Here is a 21820-nt window from a genome sequence, read left to right on the forward strand (position 1 = left end):
ATACTATACTGGTGGTCAGGCACTGGTCACCACTCCTGCAGCAAAAGTGTGCACTGTTAATTAATATAATTGTACTCCTGGCTCCTGCTAACAACCTGCAGTGCTCCCCAGTCTCCCCCACAATTAATTATAAGCTTTTAATTTATACATTGATGACTGTGCAGCACACTGGGCTGAGCTGAGTGCACACAGACTGAGTCACACTGTGTGACTGACTGTGCTGTGTATCGTTTTTTTTTTCAGGCAGAGAACGGATATAGCAGAGAGAAGTGAACGGATATATTATATTAAATAAAAGTTAACTAGCAACTGCACTGGTCACTGACTGTGGTAAACTAACTCTGTCTGCGACTCTGCACAATCTCTCTCTCTCTATCTAATCTATCTCTATTCTAATGGAGAGAACGCCAGACACGTCCTCTCCCTATCAATCTCAATGCACGAGTGAAAATGGCGGCGACGCGCGGCTCCTTATATAGAATCCGAGTCTCGCGATAGAATCCGAGCCTCGCGAGAATCCGACAGCGTCATGATGACGTTCGGGCGCGCTCGGGTTAACCGAGCAAGGCGGGAAGATCCGAGTCGCTCGGACCCGTGAAAAAAAACATGAAGTTCGGGCGGGTTCGGATTCCGAGGAACCGAACCCGCTCATCTCTAGTTGTAACTGCTTGCAGTTAGGATGTTTGGACCTAGGAGGGTTGCATGAAAGAAGAGGAGAACCCTGCTGATACAGCATTGCCTGTCTGCTGTAGAATTGTGGGGTGTCAAGTGTCAAAGCAGATGGCATTTTATCACACATGGAAGGGACAGTCAGGCAGAGGGGCGGGCAAGGGGCCTTGCAGTACAGAGAGAGTGCGTGTGTGTCAAAGACAGTGAGAAGGGGGATCTTTCAACTAATGACCACATCTAGTGAAGTTCCCTATGCTACTAGAATTCGGGAATCTATCTGGACTCACTCTCTCATCCCTTCATTACCTTTTGTTGCCTGTAGCCTTGCAACTGACAGGTCACAGCTTGCACTAGGAGCCTTTTGCTGAAACTATTCCAAAAAGACACAATCAAGATAAGTCAAACAAGAGAACCACCTGAAGCAGTTCCTGTCTGAAGAACAGCCAAGAAAAAAGCGTAGAAAACATCACGTAAAACCCCCCCAAAAAGAGGATTTGCGAGGCCTGATTAAAATCTCATTTACAAAAAATCCATTTATTTCCTATAGACTTTTTTTTATTTATTGAAGATATTAATATATATATTTATTTATTTTTTTGCAAACTCATTTTTTTTTTTTTACTTTTGACCGCTGGATTTTTTTCCCCTTGTGCACGCTTGTTGCTTAAACGCAGCAATTACGTCTATCTCTGTCCCGTTTATCCAGTCCACTGGGACGACCGGAATTTCGCCACCAAAGATGACCTTGCTGGCTTCGGAGCGCTCACTGCTCATCAGGAGTAAGTTCCGCTCAGGTAAGATGCTCCTGGGTATGACTATTAAATGGGTTTTCTAGAGCATAACACAGCTGCAATAAATCGGAAAGAAAGCATACATTAATCAGGAATATAAACGTGTATATCTGATTCTTACAGTAGCTAAATATTTATTTCAGTGTTCATTGATAGTATCCAAGGGCTAATTATTACAATTATACAGTAGCGTTGTAGTTGTAGATCTGTAGGTATACTGTAGCTCATTTCTCTTTAAGATGCAATTACATTATTCTACATATTGGAATAAGAAAGCTGCAATGGACTAGATTTGTATACATATACAAGGGAAATTGTATCATAAATATATATATATATATATATATATATATAATTTGTCTGTTGTATTTGTGGGTTAGCATTGCAAAAAACTGGTGGCTTACGTACAGTACTCACCATCAAATTGCATGAAAGAGTGATAGTTTCCTGTGTGGGCATAGTTTTCTAGTGTCACTTCTCCTACAATATGCAGCCATGACGATGCTGACCTCACAACCTGCAAATGTGATGCTTATATTATGTACTCTACACACTTTTCAATATTACTCTTAACAGAAGCATCCACAGAAATTGCTAACGTATGTATGGCTGGATGTCTCCCTTAAACATTCCTTAGTGGCACACAGAGGAGCTGACAGCTCTGCCGGGCCCCGGTACAAGGAGGGGGTGTGGCCAATTAGAGGTGTGTGGCCAGGCCCACTTCTTTGAAAATATAAAAAATGATATCTTACATGTGGCCGCGTACAGGGGGGCACTGATGCAATGGCATGTGGGTGCAGGTGCTATTGCAACCCCACGCAGGGAGAGAGAGGACTCACTGCTGCTGCATCTGACTCTCTCCCCAGCACACAGCAACATATTCTGGGGTGGGGAGAGAGGCTGCTGCAGCAGCTGAACTCTCTCCCTTCTTGAAGTGTGGCTCTCTGTAATGTGGTTGTGGGAGGGGGGCAGTGGGACCTAGCCCCCCCCCCAGGCCCCTCCAACATGCCCTGACCCAGGTAAATAGTACCAGCACCACCCCCTCTCTGCGCCACTTGTGGCACACATCAGTTCTGTAATGCCATGCTGCATGGGAGCAGATCAAGATCAGGAGAGATCAGTAGGTTCTTCTTGTCTTGATAAAACTGACCTTAGGCCTGTATTCAATTAGCGATGATGTGGTGTCACAGTGCATGGATGCACACATAGCACAAATACAGAAAACCAATACTTTTATGGGCTGCAAGACAAAATCGTCACTGTTGGTGGTTGCATGGCATCAGAGAAACAGTTGGAATTCTGCATACCTCCCAACATGACCCTCTCCAGGAGGGACAAAATGCTCTGCTACTGGATTTTTCTCTTAATCTATGATTGCCATCACCTGTACTGAACAGGTTAATGGATAAGAAAGGTGTTTCAGCACAGGTGATGGCAATCATACATTAAGAGGGAAGTCCAGGAGCAGAGCATTCTGTCCCTCCTGGAGAAGGTCATGTTGGGAGGTATGATCCTGGCACCTTCCAGCCATCTCTGCTAATTGAATACTATGGTAAAATATAATTTTGGGTTTTCCTTCTTAATGGGCCTTGGTCTTGACAAGTCTACATTCCTGATACCCTTCCTTCATTTAGTTATTTGTACCCAGATAATCTATAATGAATACTGAATAAATAACAGGTGGGCTTATTAACTATCCAGGCCTCACTGGTAGCATTCACCAACTTAAACTCTTGATCATGAAAAATGTGGTCACATGACATCATAAAGTGATAAAAAAAAAACTAAAAACTAAATTAATTTGTCAAGTTATCTATTTAATAAAAAATAATTACAATTATTTGTAACTATTCCTTGCAAGTGCAAGCTGCGGCCACAAATAAACATGTTTGTACCAAACACAGTCAAGATTAAAAATGTATTACAGGTTGAGTATCCCTTATCCAAAATGCTTGGGACCAGAGGTATTTTGGATATGGGATTTTTCAGTATTTTGGAATAATTGCATACCATAATGAGATATCATGGCGATGGGACCTAAATCTAAGCACAGAATACATTTATGTTACATATACACCTTATACACACAGCCTGAAGGTCATTGTAGCCAATATTTTTTGTAACTTTGTGCATTAAACAAAGAGTGTGTACATTCACACAATTCATGTATGTTTCATATACACCTTGTACACACAGCCTGAAGGTCATTTAATACAATATTTTTAATAATTTTGTGTATTAAACAAAGTTTGTATACATTGAGCCATCAAAAAACAAAGATTTCACTGTCTCACTCTCACTAAAAAAAAGTCCGTATTTCGGAATATTCCGTATTTCGGAATATTTGGATATGGGATACTCAACCTGTACTAGTTGTACTTTTTGTGTTTTTTATTTTCTTGTCTTGAAGGGTCCTCAGGCTGCATTAGCAGTTGTACACAAAATAACAGTTTGTGGCCAGTGGGGTCTGTCCCTCACAGATGACACTTTCGCAGCTGTTAGGATTTGCTGTTGCTGCACTGATGACATTCTGTACAGCTGTAAGAGAAATCGTATGTCCATTCTCTAAAGACTGTGCTGCTGTCATTATGCAGACCCTTGTGGTGATTTCATAGGTCTGACATTACTATCTGACCAATCATTGATGTCTTACCGAGACCTCAGCCAATGGCATCTGACTGATAGTTCTAAAAGCAGCTGCTCGTTTAATACCACTGAAGCACTGTTAATACAACTTGGCCATTTGCCAGGTCCACAAAACTTGTTTACAACACTTTTTAAAAAGTTGTTACTAAAATTATTATTGTGTTTCAAGTACTTCAGTCCATAGTGCCATACATAGGGGAAGGCGTATAAAGCAGCATTACATAGACCAGTTCATAAAATGCATACTGTAGCCACTATAAAGTACATAAAGAAGACCCATAGCCAGTGAGGGAACTACTGCCAGAGGATGCAGTTGCTACAGGGCTCAGGGGAATCAGGCAATGCCAAGTTACCCTCCTGAGGACCCCACTGTGCTCTGTAGAGCTGGAGGGGGACCAGTACTAAGCATGTGCCAGTTCTTGCCTCCCCCATGCTCTGGAGGGATGCAGTTGAAATATTGGCTGTCGGGATCTTGGCGTTCAGGAGACCGACGCCGGAATCCCAACAGCTGATGAAATACCGATGCCCAGAATCCTGACCACCTCCGGCAATTCCCACTCGGTTGGTGGGTCCACGCCACCAACTGAGTTGGAATATAACCTGTGGCAAGCACAGTGAGCCACTGGGCCTGAAGCATGGTGAGCGCAGTGAGCTGCCTCGCTGCCGGGGTTCCAGCAGACGGGATGCCTCTGTCGGTATACTGACAGCCAGCATCCCGTCTGCCGTTAAAACGGATGTATTCCGCTGTGGAGCATAGCGATGCAGGGTTCCTACATGTGGCACTCAGTTCACAGATTGTCATATATAAAGGCTAATCAAACTGTCTCACATCAATCCTTATCATAAGCAAATACAGCAGCAGCAGCAGCACCGGACTGTACCAGAAAAGACGCAGTGACTGGCACTGGTTGATAGTTTGGGCAGCTTAATGTCATCGCAGGGTATGTATCAAGCCTTTGAGAGAGATAAAGTGGAGGTTTCCCATAGCATCCAGTTAGATTCTATCTTTCAGTTTATAGGCAGTGCTACATAAATGATAGCTGGAAGCTGAATGGTTACTATGGGCAACTTTTCCAATTTATCTCTCTTGAAGGTTTGATACATCTCCCCCATAATCTTGTTTTGTAGTACCAGGTAATTAATTTTCAGGATTTGAGAGCCCCCATGAGAAACTGTGTGCAACTGTATGGGGGGAATGCAAATGTTATCGCCCCCGATTTCCCATCTAAAGTGACAGGAGATCGCAGGGGGCAATATACAATTGATGTCCCATATCGCACTGATTGCCCCCATTAGTGTTGCATTTAGCCATGTAAAGCGACTAAACCCAACTAAACCAATGGGCGCGATCGGGAAAAGTGCCATTTGGGCGGATCACTTTTCACACATTTCAGATCGCCACCCCCGGCGGGTGCTAGTTGCAAATGTAGATCGTGCCCGAACAGAGCTACATTAAAACAGCTCCGTTCGATGTCATCTATTGGCTGCTGGAAAACATTTGAATCTCACCCTAAGAATTGAAAATATGGACAAAGGGCCTAATTCAGACCTGATCACTCGCTAGGGTTTTTTGCACTGCTGCGATCAGAAAGTCGCCGCCCATAGGGGGAGTCTATTTTCGCTTTGCAAGTGTGCGATCGCATGTTTAGCAGAGCTGTACGGAAAGATCTTGTGCAGTCTCTGCACAGCTCAGGACTTACTCAGCCACTGCGATCACTTCAGCCTGTCCGGGACCGGAAATTTACGTCAGGAATCCTCCCTGCAAACGCTTGGACCCGCCTGTGTTTTTCCAACCACTCCCAGAAAACGGTCAGTTGCCACCCACATTTGGCTTTTTCCTGTCAATCTCCTTGCGAACGGCCATGCGAATGGATTCTTTGCACAAACCCATCGCTGAGCGGTGATCAGCTTTGTACCCGTGCGACGCGCCTGCGCATTGCGGTGCATACGCATGCGCAGTTCTGACCTGATCGCAGCGCTGCAAAAAATGCTAGCGAGCGATCAGGTCTTAATTACCCCCAAAGAGGAGTGAGAACACTCATGGAGCCCATGTTATTTTAAAACAGTCAAAGGGAATTCAATTGTTTGAAAAGTCAGTTGGGTGTCTGTTTTTTCCTGTCTATTATATAGGAAAAAACAGACACCCAACTGACTTTTCAAACAATTGAATACCCCCAAAGACTTATACATAATAATATATCCAAATGTATTCACAATATTAACACAATGTTAAAAACATTCCTTAAAAATTTAAAATATCCTCACCAGCAAAAGCAAGTCTCTGGTAAAGGGACACCTACTGCTGAGGATATTTTCTATTTTTAAGGAATGTTTTTAACATTGTATTAATATTGTGACTAAATCTGGATATATTATTCGTATATACGTCTTTGACTGATCCAATATAACATGCGCTCCTAGTAGTGAGTGTTCTCACTCCTCTTTGTCTAATTTTTTTATTGGTGGAACCCAGTATATACCAAGTGGAGCTGCTGTCTCAGGAAACTTTAATATTATTACTGCGCCTGGTTTTCTTGTTTTGGTTGTTGTCTAAAATACAAACATCCCTATTCATTTTAATCCCTGATCTGTTAGTAATCTGACCGCCATACTGGACTCACCACATTCCCAGTCTGTGCTGTTAGGTATGTGTGCAGTGCTGAGATGTTTATAATTCCTTCAGATTAGTGTATAATTGACGATGGATAGACTACTTCACACCGTGACAATCACTTGAGTACAGACAGGTGTGACGGGGGGACTTAGGGTAACATAACCATATTTTCCTGAGTCAGTGGCATTTTCAGAGAATAGACAGTACATTATCTTACAGTGTTAAGGACATAAAGGACTATGGGTCTGATTCAGCATGGGTTGTAAATGTGCAAAAAATCTGTAAAGACAATTGTAAAGCACAGTTGAGTCCTATCAGGAGAAAGGTGCTATATAAATAACATTATTATCATTATTATTATTATTACTTTAACATGCCGTGGGGACTCCCAGCACAGGGCAAGTCTCTGCCACCCGCAAACATGCGAGTGCATTGCAAGACAGCAGTGCTCTCGCATGTTTAGGGTTGCCTCCTGCCTACACAGCCTAGCTGCGAAGGCAGTCAGTGGGCAGACATCTTTTTGATCGCCGCGGCTGCATGTGACATCACGGAGCCGCAGCGACCCGCCCCAGCAACGGTCTGGACACGCCTCCATTGTCCGGACTGCGCCCATTAAACGGAGAGTTGACGCCCACAAAATGCAGCGCAGATGCCCTGTTCCCGCCTCCCTCCAGGTCTTAAACTGCAATCACAGTTTAAGACTTAGCACATGCACGCACCGGTATCAGCCGCACATGTGCTGAAATCACTGAATAGCGATTTCAGCACCATTGCGGCTGATACTGAATCAGCCACTATATCAGGACTTATGTACTGGCCATAATGTGATTTTAATTAAGAAACTACTATTGGTGTCAGTGGAGTGTTCACTTGTGAGACCTGGATAATGTCAACTTTTCCCCTGTAGCTTATTAACATAAAATGATATCTTAAATACATAACAGCTGCCTGGCTATAAAATCTTCATGTGGCTCCAGCCATATGGTATAAACTAAGGATAAGGATAAGTAATACGGCTGATGATTGAGTACACCCATGTGCTGACTCCCGATTAATCTGTCAATGTCTAAATTTCTGCCTTTATATACTAATTTATTGGCTTGTATAGCAAATGAGAAACAAATGGCTGTAAACCACTGCAGTGTTTCAGAAGTTGCAGAAGGAGCAGCGCATGTGAATAATAAAGGCCTAATTCAGCTTCAGTTGCAAAACGGCAAATCAGACGATTATCGTCAGACTGTGCATGTGCTGCAAAAGCATTGCACGTGCGCAAAGGATAATTTTGCAATCGCAATTTAGCGAAATACGATCACAATTTGACAGGTAGTGACCATTTGTGGGTGTTAACCTGCCATTTGTGGGGTGTGGTTGGAAAAAACGTAGGCAGATCATGGCCGTTTTCAGGGCGTGTATCTGACGTCCGTTGCAATGGATTGCGACTAAAAACATGGCGCAGGTGCGTCTGAATTCTCATTATTCTGAGTAGTCCAGGGTCAACCGCAATTGTCAATGGTACTCGATTTCTGCAATTACATACACAATTTTGCAGTTGTATCGGTTGGTGTCTTTTATCTTTCTGGCCGGCTCTTCACATGCAATTTTTAGCAGAAGCAGGATTGAGAAAATGGCAATTTCTGTCTCAATAGCAATCTAAGCTGAATTACAGTAGACCCTAAATGAGTTATTTCAAAGTAATCAAACCATTTAAGTGTCTTAAATGTTAAGATTACTGTAATTTAATGTCACACAGATAAGTGGTGCATGAGTAAACGGAGTACACATGGAGAGATCAGTGCTTAAATTCTAAGCAATCTGACTAGACTGTTTATAAGTTAAGCACGGATCTCTCCGTGTGTATGCCGCACAGCGAAAGCGATGCGCGGCCCCGTGCGTTGCTATAGTCGGTGCTAGATTTGCCTGCATGCAGGCACATAAACCTCCTAATGATACTCTGTGGACCCCTTCATTCAAAGTAAAGCATTCATTACCTCTAATACCAGGAAATAATGACACGGAGACTTGAATTTGGCAGAAAAATTGTTAGCTATTTATTGTACCCTAACCATTAGCAAACCTGTAAATTGAAAAAAATTTTAACATGCCGATTCAGCCGGCATATGGTGGCAGAAAAAAGAACGGCTCTATTGAAACTGACGCTAACCTTAAAAACGTTAAAATTCAAAACTATCCTAATTTCAATACAAACTATAAAATCGGTAATAGGTGCCCAACTCAACCCCCACGGTGACTACCCACCCTGATGGGTGCCTGCCGCTGCCCCCGGACGGGTGGTCAAGCGGCCTTAAAAGACGATGGAGGTGAGTGCACTTAAACCACACCAAACTGTAAATCACTACAGCTAACAAGACAAACTACAACCTGCCGTTCTTTTCCGCCAATAAATAGCCAACGATAAAACCAGCCAACAATTCACGCCAAGGCACTCCGTGCCAGAACCTCTACCAACAGGGCGGGAGGGCGGGAAGGCAATTCAGCAGCAAGAGAGACCAAGCTGGCCTAGCATTCCCTATATATATTAACCCTCCCCCTTTTCCAAAGGCTGTACTTTCCTCACAGCTGGGTCCACCCCTCACAGGATGTTTAACTCTTTCCATTCCTATGTAGTCATTTCTCTCTCCATCTAGCAGGTCGCTCATTTCACCGCTGGGTGAAATGAGCTGCTCCCCCGTCACCCCCCTCGCTCAGCACACATTGCGCTGTGCTGAGCGGGGGAGAGATGTGTGCTGAGCGGTCACTGATAGATCGCTCAGCACACATCTCTCCCTGTGTGTACGGGGCTTAAAGCTAAATAACAGATGTAGCCTATATTCAGTGCAGATAGTCTGTTGTGTGCCGAAGCCATATCTTATCAACTACTGCCTAGCATGTCCCTGGGGTGAGTACCCACTGATGTCACTCCGAGGGCTGCGTTCTCCTGCATGGTGGATGCTTTTAGCTGCCTCAACTGTATCTGTAGAATAAGATTCCACAAGTCATTACTGCAGCAGTAGCCGCATGAAGAGATATTTACAGTATATTACTGCTCAAGAATAAACTAGATATGGCTGGGGGCTTTACATTTCCCCTCACAGCTGTGCAGCTTTCTCCGCAACAGGTGGTTGTCATGCGTTTCTGTTTCCACAGATCACTGTTAACAAAATAGCAAACTTGTTAAACATTATAGCATGAAAAACAAACAAACCCCAAAATATTCAGGCTGGGTTTTTATTTATAGTGTAAGTGATGAGTTGTTGCAATGTTCTGTTCTATCTGTAATAATGAGATTTGTATGGTTGGTAGCTACAGATCTGTCCTGTGCCATGTATATATTTGTGTATTTTATATTATTATTATTATTATTTGTAGTAGTAGTAGTAGTAGTAGCAGCAGCAGCAGCAGTAGAAGTAGTAGCAGCACGGAAAACTGAGCATAGGGAAAAGAAGAGTAAGATAAATGCAGGTATAAAAACAAAGGGTAGGGAGGGCTCTAGAGCAGGCATTCCCAACCGCGGTCCTCAAGGCACACCAACAGTGCAGGTTTTAGTGATATCCAGGCTTCAGCACAGATGGTTAAATGAAAATAACTGAGCTACTAATTAAGTCACCTGTGTTCAAGCCTGGATATCACTAAAACCAGGACTGTTAGTGTGCCTTGAGGACCGTGGTTGGGAAACACTGCTCTAGAGGATGTACAATCTTGTAATTGCTTTTCAAACTTTGCAAATAGATTATTGTTATTCATTATTTGGCGGCGTTTCCATTTTTATCGCGCTCTGTCACCTGTCACTTTGGGGGGGAGGGGTATTAAAACATTTTTTTTATCTCACTGGTCGCGCCCAGACAGGCTGCGTTTAGTGATGTAAAATGGCTAAACCCGACCAAAGTGCTGGTCACGACACGAAAAGTGTTGTTTGGGCACCAAACGGATCAATTTTCACACATTTCAGCATAGGGGGCTGCTGGCTGCAATGTGTCTCCCTACGGCTCAGTGCACCCGAATGGAGCAACCACTGAACTGCTGCGTTAGGCACCATCTAGTACCGGCTGCAGGGAGAAACAATTGAATTGTGGGCTCTTATGTCATGGTGCTTGTTAGGGCTCCTGTGTGTTTCACTTTGTCCTTGGAACATTACTGTTATTAGTAATATAACAAACCCCACATACCACAATCTCTGCACCCCCCTTTACTTTGCCCCCAATTCCTCCATGCTGCCCCCCTTCCCCCATGACTACATCCCACCTTCTGCCGCTCTGTTGATGCTTTATACCCCTTACCCATGGCTCTGTCTCAACATTCCCACCCATGGCATCATTGCCACCCTCCAACCTTGCTCCCATGCTTACCCCAGTCCTTCTCTTCCTGGTCTGCCCCACTTCCGTCCCTTGCAGTGGGAGCCGTTAGGCCGTGCAACCATGCTTCCACTGTACACTCACTGTGGAGACAGGACAGCCTTACTCAATTATTATATAGATTATTATTATTATTATTATTATTATAATAGCAGCAGTTGATTTATGAGACACTACAGTGTCCTGCAGCAAAAACAAAGGGTTGTGAGGGGCCTGTGAGGAGACTTGCAACATTATAGCCAGGGCAGTAAAGAGCCTGGCCGGGCCCAGGTACTTTTTAGGGGGCATGGCCTAGTCATGGGAGGGGTAGCCCTGCACACAGAAAAAATACAGAAAAAATTAATACCTTAAGTGCCGCCCCTAAGGTTGGGTGGTGGGGCATTTGGGTCCCCCCTGGGCCCCTCCATCAGGCATGGGCCGGGTAAACAGTAACTACCCCCACCCTTCCTCTCGGCATCACTGATTATACGACAAAGCTGAGATAAGAGGAACAAGTGTGTGTGTGTGTGTGTGTGTGTGTGTGTGTGTGTGTGTGTGTGTGTGTAAAGATGGGAGAGTAGTGCATGCACCCCCTTCATATAGGCTAGTAATGGCAGAGTGGGACCCTCTGTAGCAGTAAGGACTTTCTGGTGGGTCAGGTACTGGAATTGGAGCCCCTTATAATGTTACTATGGGACTCCGTGATTGTTACTTATGCCCTTTTCTATATTAGAATATCCTGTGTTTATATGGGAAAATGGCAAACTTAATTTATGTTTTACAGATCATAATAACGCTGTAAGATCAATGTACAGTATTGCCCCCACACACGTCTCTGTGTTTAGCTATTGCCTGTATGAAAATAATATTTTACACACCACACGTGATATATAAGCAATTGTTTTTAAGATCTAAATCCTTTTTGATCTGTGAGATTATGATGTCCAGATGTATGTAAATTCCCAGACTTTGTCAGCATTACTGTCTGACTGTTTGGAAATTTAATACAAAATTACAAATACCAAAATTTCGCTGCTGTTGTTTGTGGGTGTGAAATCAAATGACTTAGTTTTATACTCACCAACTGGTGCTAAGTATTTGGATACCCTTTAAAGCAAATGTTCAATGGAATCCAAATGGGTTGAAACTGAACGCATGGAAGGTTATGTGTGCAGGATGGCTTATGCAGTCATCATGGGATCTGGATGATTACTGGCAAAAAGGAATGGAGAACTTTATATTGGTAAGTGAGCAAAGTTCTCTCTGGGTCACCAGTGTCTGTTTTACGCTTCTAAGCAGAAGCGGGTTGGCACAGAGGGCAAAGGGTATTTTCTTCCCAAGTCAGTCCCCTACACCCTCATGTGCGGCAACCACAATGGCTGCGAGCAGATTATTTTCAGTGAGAGATTTAATTTTCAGAGGTGCTGCTATTGGCTATCCACGGTATATAATACAAACTTGCCTGCTTCTTAAACTGGCCCAGAGAGGAGATGTAACAAGTTACTTTGGGGGCAGGGACGAGTAGGGAGCAAACTGTCACATCATCAGGCCCCACCCCTAAGGCCAGGAAATGCCCATGATTCCAGAGTGTGTGTGTGTGGGGGGGGGGGGGGGGGATGGGCTAAAAGCTGTCATGTATGACATTTAGATGACATTTAGCCCCATCCCCCTCATCAATGTTCCTTCAAGGCATTTATCCCCATCCTTCCCGCTTTACTAGGAAGCGGGCAGGATGCGGGAGAGCCATATACCCTTCCAGGGCTGCAGAGGACTACCCTGTTTTGTTCATATGTTTGTAAATTCAGGCATCAGGACACAGAGACATGTGAGTTCACTGCTGTGCTATTTATTCCATCACCAACTCAAGACACACTGCACATGACTGGACCACCCACTTCCCAGCATCCCCCTGGTCCTATGGACCATCACTGAAGATTCAGGCTTACACAGATTAGTAAGTGAGTGTCTACAAATATTAAGCATTCTAATACACTAACATCACATCCTCTTTTCTTTAAAGATAAGCCCTGCACGCTTCAATGTAACAATTAACAACGTCATATTAAGAACATAATCTAACACGTTTCAATGAGTCTCTCAGGTCTGCGTATTTCCCTTTTGGGTCTTTCATACACAGTCTGTGTTTCATCGACCATGTTGGACCTTTCTAGAATCGTGGTTGGTTCACCATTATCAGGATCATCATACATGTCAGATGAAGGATATTCTTCAGTCATGTTGTCTTCATTATGGTTAGGTTGAGATCTTAAATCCACCCGATTTCTTCTTACTTCCGTTCCACGCTCTGTACGTATAGTATAATATCTTGGTGCTACTTGTGCTTGCACAATACCTTTCTGCACCCAAATACCTTTCTTGTGATCTCTGAGACGGACTTGGTCACCCGATTTTAGATCAGGTAAGATTTTTGCTCGCCTGTCATGGAACAGTTTCTGTTTCGCCTGTTGACGTTCCTTACTCAGTCTGACCAACGCTGAGTTATGTGTATTAAGCAGTTCATCATGTATCGGGAGATTTGCTCTAATCCTCCTTCCCTTCAGCATTTGTGCAGGAGAAAGTCCATTCTGTAAAGGTGTACAGCAGTAGATTAAAAGACTTTTGTAGATATCTTCTTTACCTTCTTGAGCTTTTTTCATGAGACTCTTTACAGTTTTTACTGAACTTTCCACCAACCCATTTGAGCGTGGATAGTGGGGACTTGACGTAGTATGGACAAATTCCCACTCATCAGCAAATTGTCTAAATACAGCACTGGAAAACTGAGGACCATTGTCAGTGAACACTTCCATAGGAACACCATGCCTTGCAAAGCTTGACTTCATGCCATTGATTACAGCTATACTAGTAGTTGTATGTAGTGTCTTCACCTCAGGGTAGCTAGAGTAATAATCAGTCACAACAACGTACGTTTTCCCATTACAATCAAACAAATCTGCGCCAACTTTCTGGTACGGTCTCTCTGGCAATGCGTGAGGACTCAGTGGTTCGACTTGTTGTTTCGGTCTATACATAAGACATAATTCACATGTAGCTGTAGTCTGTGCTATGTCTTGGTTCATTCTTGGCCAATACATAACTTCACGCGCTCTCCGCTTACATTTTTCTTCTCCTAAGCGGCTTTCATGTATCTTGCACAGCATAGTTTCTCTTAGTCGTGCAGGTATGACAAACCTATTGCCTTTGTAAATAATACCATCGACAACTGTAAGGTCACTGCAGTACATCCAATAATCATGGATAGACAGCGGGCACGCATGTTTTTCTGCTGGCCAACCTTTCAGAATTATATCTTTCAACACTTTCGTTGTGTCATCTGTCTCAGTTTCTTTCCTAATCTGTTCTTGTCTTGCAAGAGACACTGGTAGAGAAGCTACAATCAAATTAACATAGGCTTCTATCTCTTCATCCATCAGACTTTTGGAACGTTCACTTTTGTCCACAGCACGAGAAAGTGTATCAGCAATGTACATGTATTTGCCGGGACAGTACAGCAAGTGTACATCATATTTCTGTAGTCTGATTGTTAGGGTCTCCTGCCCTGTGCTGCCACGTCGTCATGGCAACCGGGAGACAAGTGCTAGTGGAGTAACCTGAGCGCAGCTGATACTCCGGTTCGGGTCTTTTGCTGTGCAGTGGTTATAGGCTCTGTGCACGGCAGGGGATCCGGTGCTGGTTTTTGTGCTCACAGTCTGTGAGGTCTGAGTGGGGCGTGGACAGCACCTGCTTTATAAGGCCTCTTTTCAGGGTAAGCAGATGCTGCTGAATCTTTGTTGGTTAGTCAGTTCATGAAAGTTAGCCAGTACTGTGTAGCTTTGTATTTGTTTGTTGCTTACTGCAAATAGGCCTGGGGATTTGGTATTACACTCTGCCAATCCAGACCTAGCAGTAAGACTGGAGTCAGTCGTTTAGCTTGCTGGGGTTCTGTTACTACTCTGTGAACTTAGCAAGTTTGCGGCTGTATTCTAAGACTTGCCTGTCTAATCCTGTCTCACTGTGCTAGGTGTCAGGGGTCAGTTTAGTGGCAGTAAGCTAAAACCTGTGCACTGCAAGTGAGAAATAGGATTGTGGAGACTCTCCTTGTGTCTATCATTCCATCTCTGACCAAGGAGTTTACTGCCACACCCGTTGGTAACCCTTTAGGGTTTTGCTGTTGCCCTTAGCAACAGCATTTCGGGTTCTCTATGTATTAAAACACAACATCTTGTTTTTTCCATCTGTGCAGTTCTAATACAAGGGAGATACCCAGTTCCTTAGCCTCTGGGCTTCTCTGTTCACTTTGTGTGTATTTTGTTACCCTATTACCTTCTGTGTACGTTATGTCATATTCCCCAGTTTGTCTGTGAGTCCATTTGTTTTGCATCCCTATCCGTTCAAACACCAGTACATTCCTGCAGACACTGGAGTGCATAACAGTTCTGACACCAGTACTTTCCTGCAGGCACTGGTGTGCATAACATATTCAGCAGCCCAATACTCCTGTTGAAATTTTGTGGGAATATGGAGCATACCCCTCAAAATACGTTGCAACAGGTGGTCGATCAGGTGCAGGTCCTGACTCGACAATTTAATGATTTGTCCATTAAAATGCACACCTCCCAGGCTGCTGGTGGAGCTCCCGCAGCAGCAGCACCTGCAGGGGTTAAGGAGCCGAAAGTAAATCTCCCGGATCGTTTTTCTGGAGATCGCTCGCAGTTCTTTTGTTTCAAGGAGAGCTGCAAGCTATACTTCCGGCTTAGGCCTCAGTCTTCTGGGTCGGAGATTCAGCGGGTGGGCATAGTGATTTCCTTGCTACAAGGAGACCCACAGGTCTGGGCATATGGGTTGCAGCCTGACTGTCCGTCGCTTAAAAGTGTTGATGCTTTTTTTACGGCACTGGGCATGTTGTATGATGACCCTGACAAGACGGCCTCAGCCGAGGCTCAGATTTCGATCCTTAAGCAAGGGCGAAGGCCAGTTGAGGTTTACTGTACGGAGTTTCGGAGGTTGGCCCATGATACCCAGTGGAATGACCCAGCCCTGAGACACCAGTACCGAAGAGGTCTTTCTAACCAGATAAAGGACCAACTGGTACAATATCCCTTGCCTGATAGCTTGGATCAGCTCATGCAGTTATCCATCCGGGTGGATAGACGGCTGAGAGAGCGTAGGCTTGAAAGGGAGACTGAGATTTCCTTCCTTCCCAAGGGAACCTCAGACTCTGAGGAATTTTCTGAGGAGCCTATGCAGATTGGGGCTACCCGCCTCTCCTCGCGTGAGAAGACGCGGAGGAGACAGCAGGGGTTGTGTTTGTACTGTGGGAATAAAGGTCATGTGGTAGTATCATGCCCAGAAAAGCCGGAAAACTTCAGGGCCTGAGGGTGATGGGAAATATCCTGTCAGGCCAGAAGTCAGAATTTCCCAAGAAGACTTTTATCATTCCGGTGACCTTGAAGATCCTCGGTCAAACTGTCAAGACTGAGGCCTTTGTGGACAGTGGGGCCGACGGGGTTTTTATGGACCGCCAATTCGCCCTGAAACACTCTGTTCCCTTAGTACCCTTGGCATCGGAAATTGAGATTTGTGGGTTAAACGGGGAACCATTATCCCAAGGTAAAATTACCTCTTGCACTAGCCAGATTTCTTTGTTTATTGGAGCCACACACTCTGAAAAATTGTCCTTTTATGTGACTGTCTGTACTTTTGCCCCATTGGTGTTGGGGTTACCCTGGTTATGGGCCCACAATCCTCAATTTGACTGGGTCTCTGGGGAGATTCTTAGTTGGGGTACTGATTGTTTCAGGAGTTGCTTGAGCCTTCCAGTCAGGCTCTCGCAGCTAAGTTTGCCAGGATTGCCAGGGTGTTATGCAGATTTTGCGGACGTGTTCTCCAAAAAAGTTGCAGAGGTACTACCTCCCCATCGCCCCTATGACTGTGCCATTGATTTGTTGCCAAATGCTAAGCTTCCCAAGAGCAGGTTGTACTCCCTGTCACGTCCTGAGACTCAGGCTATGGCAGAGTACATTCAGGAGAACTTGGCTAAGGGATTTATCAGACCTTCACAGTCTCCAGTTGGGTCGGGGTTCTTCTTCGTGGGTAAAAAGGACGGTTCGTTGCGACCCTGCATCGACTTCAGGGAATTGAACCGTATCACGATTAAAAACTCATACCCACTGCCTCTCATTTCGGTCTTGTTTGACCAGCTTCGTACTGCCACCATTTTTTCTAAGATTGACCTACGCGGTGCGTACAATCTAATCCGAATAAGAGAGGGGGATGAATGCTAGACTGCCTTTAATACCCACTCAGGGCATTATGAGTATTTGGTGATGCCTTTTGGGCTCTGTAATGCCCCGGCAGTCTTCCAGGATTTCATGAATGATGTGCTCAGGGAATATTTGGATAGATTCTTAGTTGTATACTTAGATGACATCCTAATCTTCTCCCATTCCCTGGAGGAACATCGGAAGCATGTACGCTTAGTCCTCCAGAAACTCAGAGACCACCGGCTTGGGGCGAAGCTGGAGAAGTGCGAATTTGAAGTTCAGCAAATCGCATTTCTAGGATATATTATCTCCCCAGAAGGTTTCCAAATGGAGGGTTCCAAGGTACAGGCAGTCCTGGATTGGGTGCAGCCCACTAGTTTGAAGGCGCTTCAGCGTTTCCTGGGCTTTGCGAATTTTTATAGACGATTTATCGCTGGATTTTCGTCTATAGTGGCGCCCTTGGTGGCACTCACTAAGAAAGGGGCGGATGTTGCTCACTGGTCTTGTGAGGCTAAAGCGGCTTTTGCCCGTCTCAAAAGGGCATTTGTTTCGGCCAAGGTGCTGCGACACCCAGATCCAGAGCGTCCTTTTGTGGTGGAGGTGGATGCCTCTGAGATGGGTATTGGGGCAGTGCTTTCTCAGATGGGAGTGTCTGATAATCGCCTTCATCCCTGTGCTTACTTTTCCCGTAAATTTTCGCCTGCCGAGATGAATTATGACGTGGGTAACCGGGAATTGTTGGCTATTAAGGATGCACTCGAGGAGTGGAGACACTGGCTTGAGGGGGCTAAGTTTGTGGTCTCAATTCTCACTGACCATAAGAATCTGGCATATTTAGAGTCAGCGAAGCGTCTCAATGCCAGGCAGGCACGATGGGCTTTGTTTTTTGCTCGCTTTAATTTTTTGATAACATATCGCCCTGGGTCAAAAAACATCAAGGCTGATGCGCTCTCGCTGAGTTTTGCTCCAATCCAGGAGACCACCGAGGAGCCGTTGCCCATTGTTTCCCCATCATGTATTAAAGTGGGCATTACCCAGGACCTCTTATCATTAGTCCTTAGAGCACAGGAGCAGGCTCCTCCAGACCTTCCGGTAGGTCTTTTGTTTGTGCCTCCTAGGTTAAGACAGCGAGTGTTCCTGGAATTCCATGCCAAGAAGTCGGCAGGTCACCCGGGTATTGCCAGAACTCGGGAGTTGCTATCTAGGGCGGTGTGGTGGCCCTCGGTGGCTAAGGATGTGGATCAGTGGGTTCGGGCATGTGACATCTGTGCCCGAAATAAGACTCCTAGAGGGGTTCCTGTTGGCCCATTACATCCACTCTCTATCCCATCTAAGCCATGGACCCACATTTCAATGGATTTTGTGGTGGACTTGCCCAAATCCTCGGGGATGACAGCCATCTGGGTTGTCGTTGACAGGTTTTCGAAGATGGCGCACTTCGTTCCACTGGTTGGGCTGCCATCAGCCAGACGCCTGTCTGAATTATTTATGCTGCATGTTGTGCGTCTCCACGGGTTGCCACTTGATGTGGTCTCTGACCGCGGATCCCAGTTTGTGGCCAAATTCTGGAGGGCATTTTGTTCCGATCTCCAGATTTCTGTCAGCTTGTCGTCAGGCTACCATCCGCAGTCTAATGGGCAGACTGAAAGGGTGAACCAGTCCTTGGAGCAGTTCCTCAGGTGTTATGTCTCCAAGTGTCAGACTGACTGGGTTGCTCATCTGTCCATGGCGGAGTTTGCCTATAACAACGCGGCTCACTCTGCTACAGGGATCTCTCCCTTCCTTTGTGTGTATGGGCATCATCCTAAGGCCAATTCTTTTGACCCCCTGGACTCCACGCCTGGTGGTTCCTCTGTGGTTTCGGTCCTTAGAGGTATTTGGCGGAAAGTGAAGAAAGCCCTTGTGTCTGTGTCATTAGTGACCAAAAGGGTTTTTGATAAGCGGAAAAGACCCTGCAGCTTCAAATTAGGAGACTTCGTCTGGTTGTCTACCAAGAATTTGAAGTTGAGACAGCCATCTCATAAGTTAGGGCCCCGGTTCATCGGCCCTTATAAGATCACCAGGGTTATCAATCCGGTGGCATTTCAGTTAGATCTGCCCCGTTCTTTGGGTATCAATAAAACATTTCATTGTTCCCTTTTAAAACGGGCGATTAGTAATCCTTCTTCTAGTGGAAGACCTTCCCCTCTTCTGATACGTGGCCAGAGGGAGTTTGTTGTTGAAAGGATTCTTGACTCCAAGGTGGTTCGGGGTCGGCTGTCATTTTTGGTGCACTGGAAGGGGTATGGCCCGGAGGAGCGGTCGTGGGTGCGCAGTTGTGATCTTCATGCCCCCAGACTGATACGCTCTTTCTTCTCGCAGTTCCCCGATAAACCCGGTGGTAGGGGTTCTTTGACCCCTCGTCAGAGGGGGGGTACTGTTAGGGTCTCCTGCCCTGTGCTGCCACGTCGTCATGGCAACCGGGAGACAAGTGCTAGTGGAGTAACCTGAGCGCAGCTGATACTCCGGTTCGGGTCTTTTGCTGTGCAGTGGTTATAGGCTCTGTGCACGGCAGGGGATCCGGTGCTGGTTTTTGTGCTCACAGTCTGTGAGGTCTGAGTGGGGCGTGGACAGCACCTGCTTTATAAGGCCTCTTTTCAGGGTAAGCAGATGCTGCTGAATCTTTGTTGGTTAGTCAGTTCATGAAAGTTAGCCAGTACTGTGTAGCTTTGTATTTGTTTGTTGCTTACTGCAAATAGGCCTGGGGATTTGGTATTACACTCTGCCAATCCAGACCTAGCAGTAAGACTGGAGTCAGTCGTTTAGCTTGCTGGGGTTCTGTTACTACTCTGTGAACTTAGCAAGTTTGCGGCTGTATTCTAAGACTTGCCTGTCTAATCCTGTCTCACTGTGCTAGGTGTCAGGGGTCAGTTTAGTGGCAGTAAGCTAAAACCTGTGCACTGCAAGTGAGAAATAGGATTGTGGAGACTCTCCTTGTGTCTATCATTCCATCTCTGACCAAGGAGTTTACTGCCACACCCGTTGGTAACCCTTTAGGGTTTTGCTGTTGCCCTTAGCAACAGCATTTCGGGTTCTCTATGTATTAAAACACAACATCTTGTTTTTTCCATCTGTGCAGTTCTAATACAAGGGAGATACCCAGTTCCTTAGCCTCTGGGCTTCTCTGTTCACTTTGTGTGTATTTTGTTACCCTATTACCTTCTGTGTACGTTATGTCATATTCCCCAGTTTGTCTGTGAGTCCATTTGTTTTGCATAACAGTTCAAACACCAGTACATTCCTGCAGACACTGGAGTGCATAACAGTTCTGACACCAGTACTTTCCTGCAGGCACTGGTGTGCATAACACTGATAAGCATTCGTTGAATTCTCATGGGACAGTCATGTAATGATTTAGTCATGATAGCTACCAATGGCTTGTGGTCAGTTTCCACTGTAAATGTTTGACTATACACAAACTGATGAAATCGCTCACATGCATATGTGATCGCTAGAAGTTCTTTTTCTATCTGAGCATACCTTGTTTCAGCACTTGTCAGTGCTCTTGATGCATAGATTACTGGTTGCCATGTATCCTCATGTTCTTGTAACAGCACTGAGCCTAGGCCAAATTGCGAAGCATCTGCTGAAATTCTTATTCTTTTCGCGGGATCAAAGAATTTTAGCACTGGTTGCTCTGTAATGATCTGTTTCAAGTTTTGCCAACTTTCTTCTTGTTCATGTGACCATATCCACTCGTTATCTTTGCCCAATAACCATCTAAGAGAGGCTGTTCATTAAGAGAGTTGAGAAATAAACTTTCCTAAGTAAGTAATCATTCCTAGGAATCTTCTGACGTTGTCTTTGTTGTTAGGACGTTCCATGTTCTCTATGGCTGATATTTTCCTTGGGTCTGGTTTTACACCTTGATCCGAGACCACGTCGCCCATAAAAGTAAGTGTATTCATGCCTAATTTACATTTGTCATTTGTTTAGCTTTAGATTCACTTTCTTGACAAGTTCCATTACTTGTCTCAATCTAGAATCATGTTCTTCCTTTGTAGATCCCCAGACAATAATGTCATCCATCATTGGCCCTCATTCCGAGTTGTTCGTTCGCAAGGCGATTTTAGCAGTATTGCACACGCTAAGCCGCCGCCTACTGGGAGTGAATCTTAGCTTCTTAAAATTGCGAACGATGTATTCGCAATATTGCGATTACAAACTACTTAGCAGTTTCAGAGTAGCTTCAGACTTACTCGGCATCTGCGATCAGTTCACTGCTTGTCGTTCCTGGTTTGACGTCATAAACACACCCAGCGTTCGCCCAGACACTCCTTCGTTTCTCCAGCCACTCCCGCATTTTTTCCGGAAACGGTAGCGTTTTTATCCACACGCCCATAAAACGCTGTGTTTCCGCCCAGTAACACCCATTTCCTGTCAATCACACTACGATCGCCGGAGCGAAGAAAAAGCCGTGAGTAAAAAAACTATCTTCATAGCAAAATTACTTGGCGCAGTCGCAGTGCG

At 45.0% G+C, this 21820-nt stretch overlaps 1 protein-coding gene across 2 annotated transcripts in view; it reads left to right on the plus strand.

The window, feature by feature from the left end:
- Positions 1 to 816: 816 nt before the first annotated feature.
- Positions 817 to 21820, plus strand: part of LOC134966176 (myocardin-like) — a 95867-nt gene continuing 74863 nt past the window's right edge. Inside the window, exon 1 of one of the 2 annotated variants that reach the window (XM_063942726.1) lies at positions 817 to 1463. In XM_063942726.1, the coding sequence (XP_063798796.1) occupies positions 1409 to 1463 (55 nt within the window). In that variant the 5' untranslated portion in view covers positions 817 to 1408. The remainder of the gene's footprint in view (positions 1464 to 21820) is intronic. The other variant, XM_063942725.1, reaches the window with a different exon arrangement.

The sequence above is a fragment of the Pseudophryne corroboree genome, chromosome 10 (genome assembly GCF_028390025.1).
Source record: "Pseudophryne corroboree isolate aPseCor3 chromosome 10, aPseCor3.hap2, whole genome shotgun sequence".
Taxonomy (NCBI): domain Eukaryota; kingdom Metazoa; phylum Chordata; class Amphibia; order Anura; family Myobatrachidae; genus Pseudophryne; species Pseudophryne corroboree.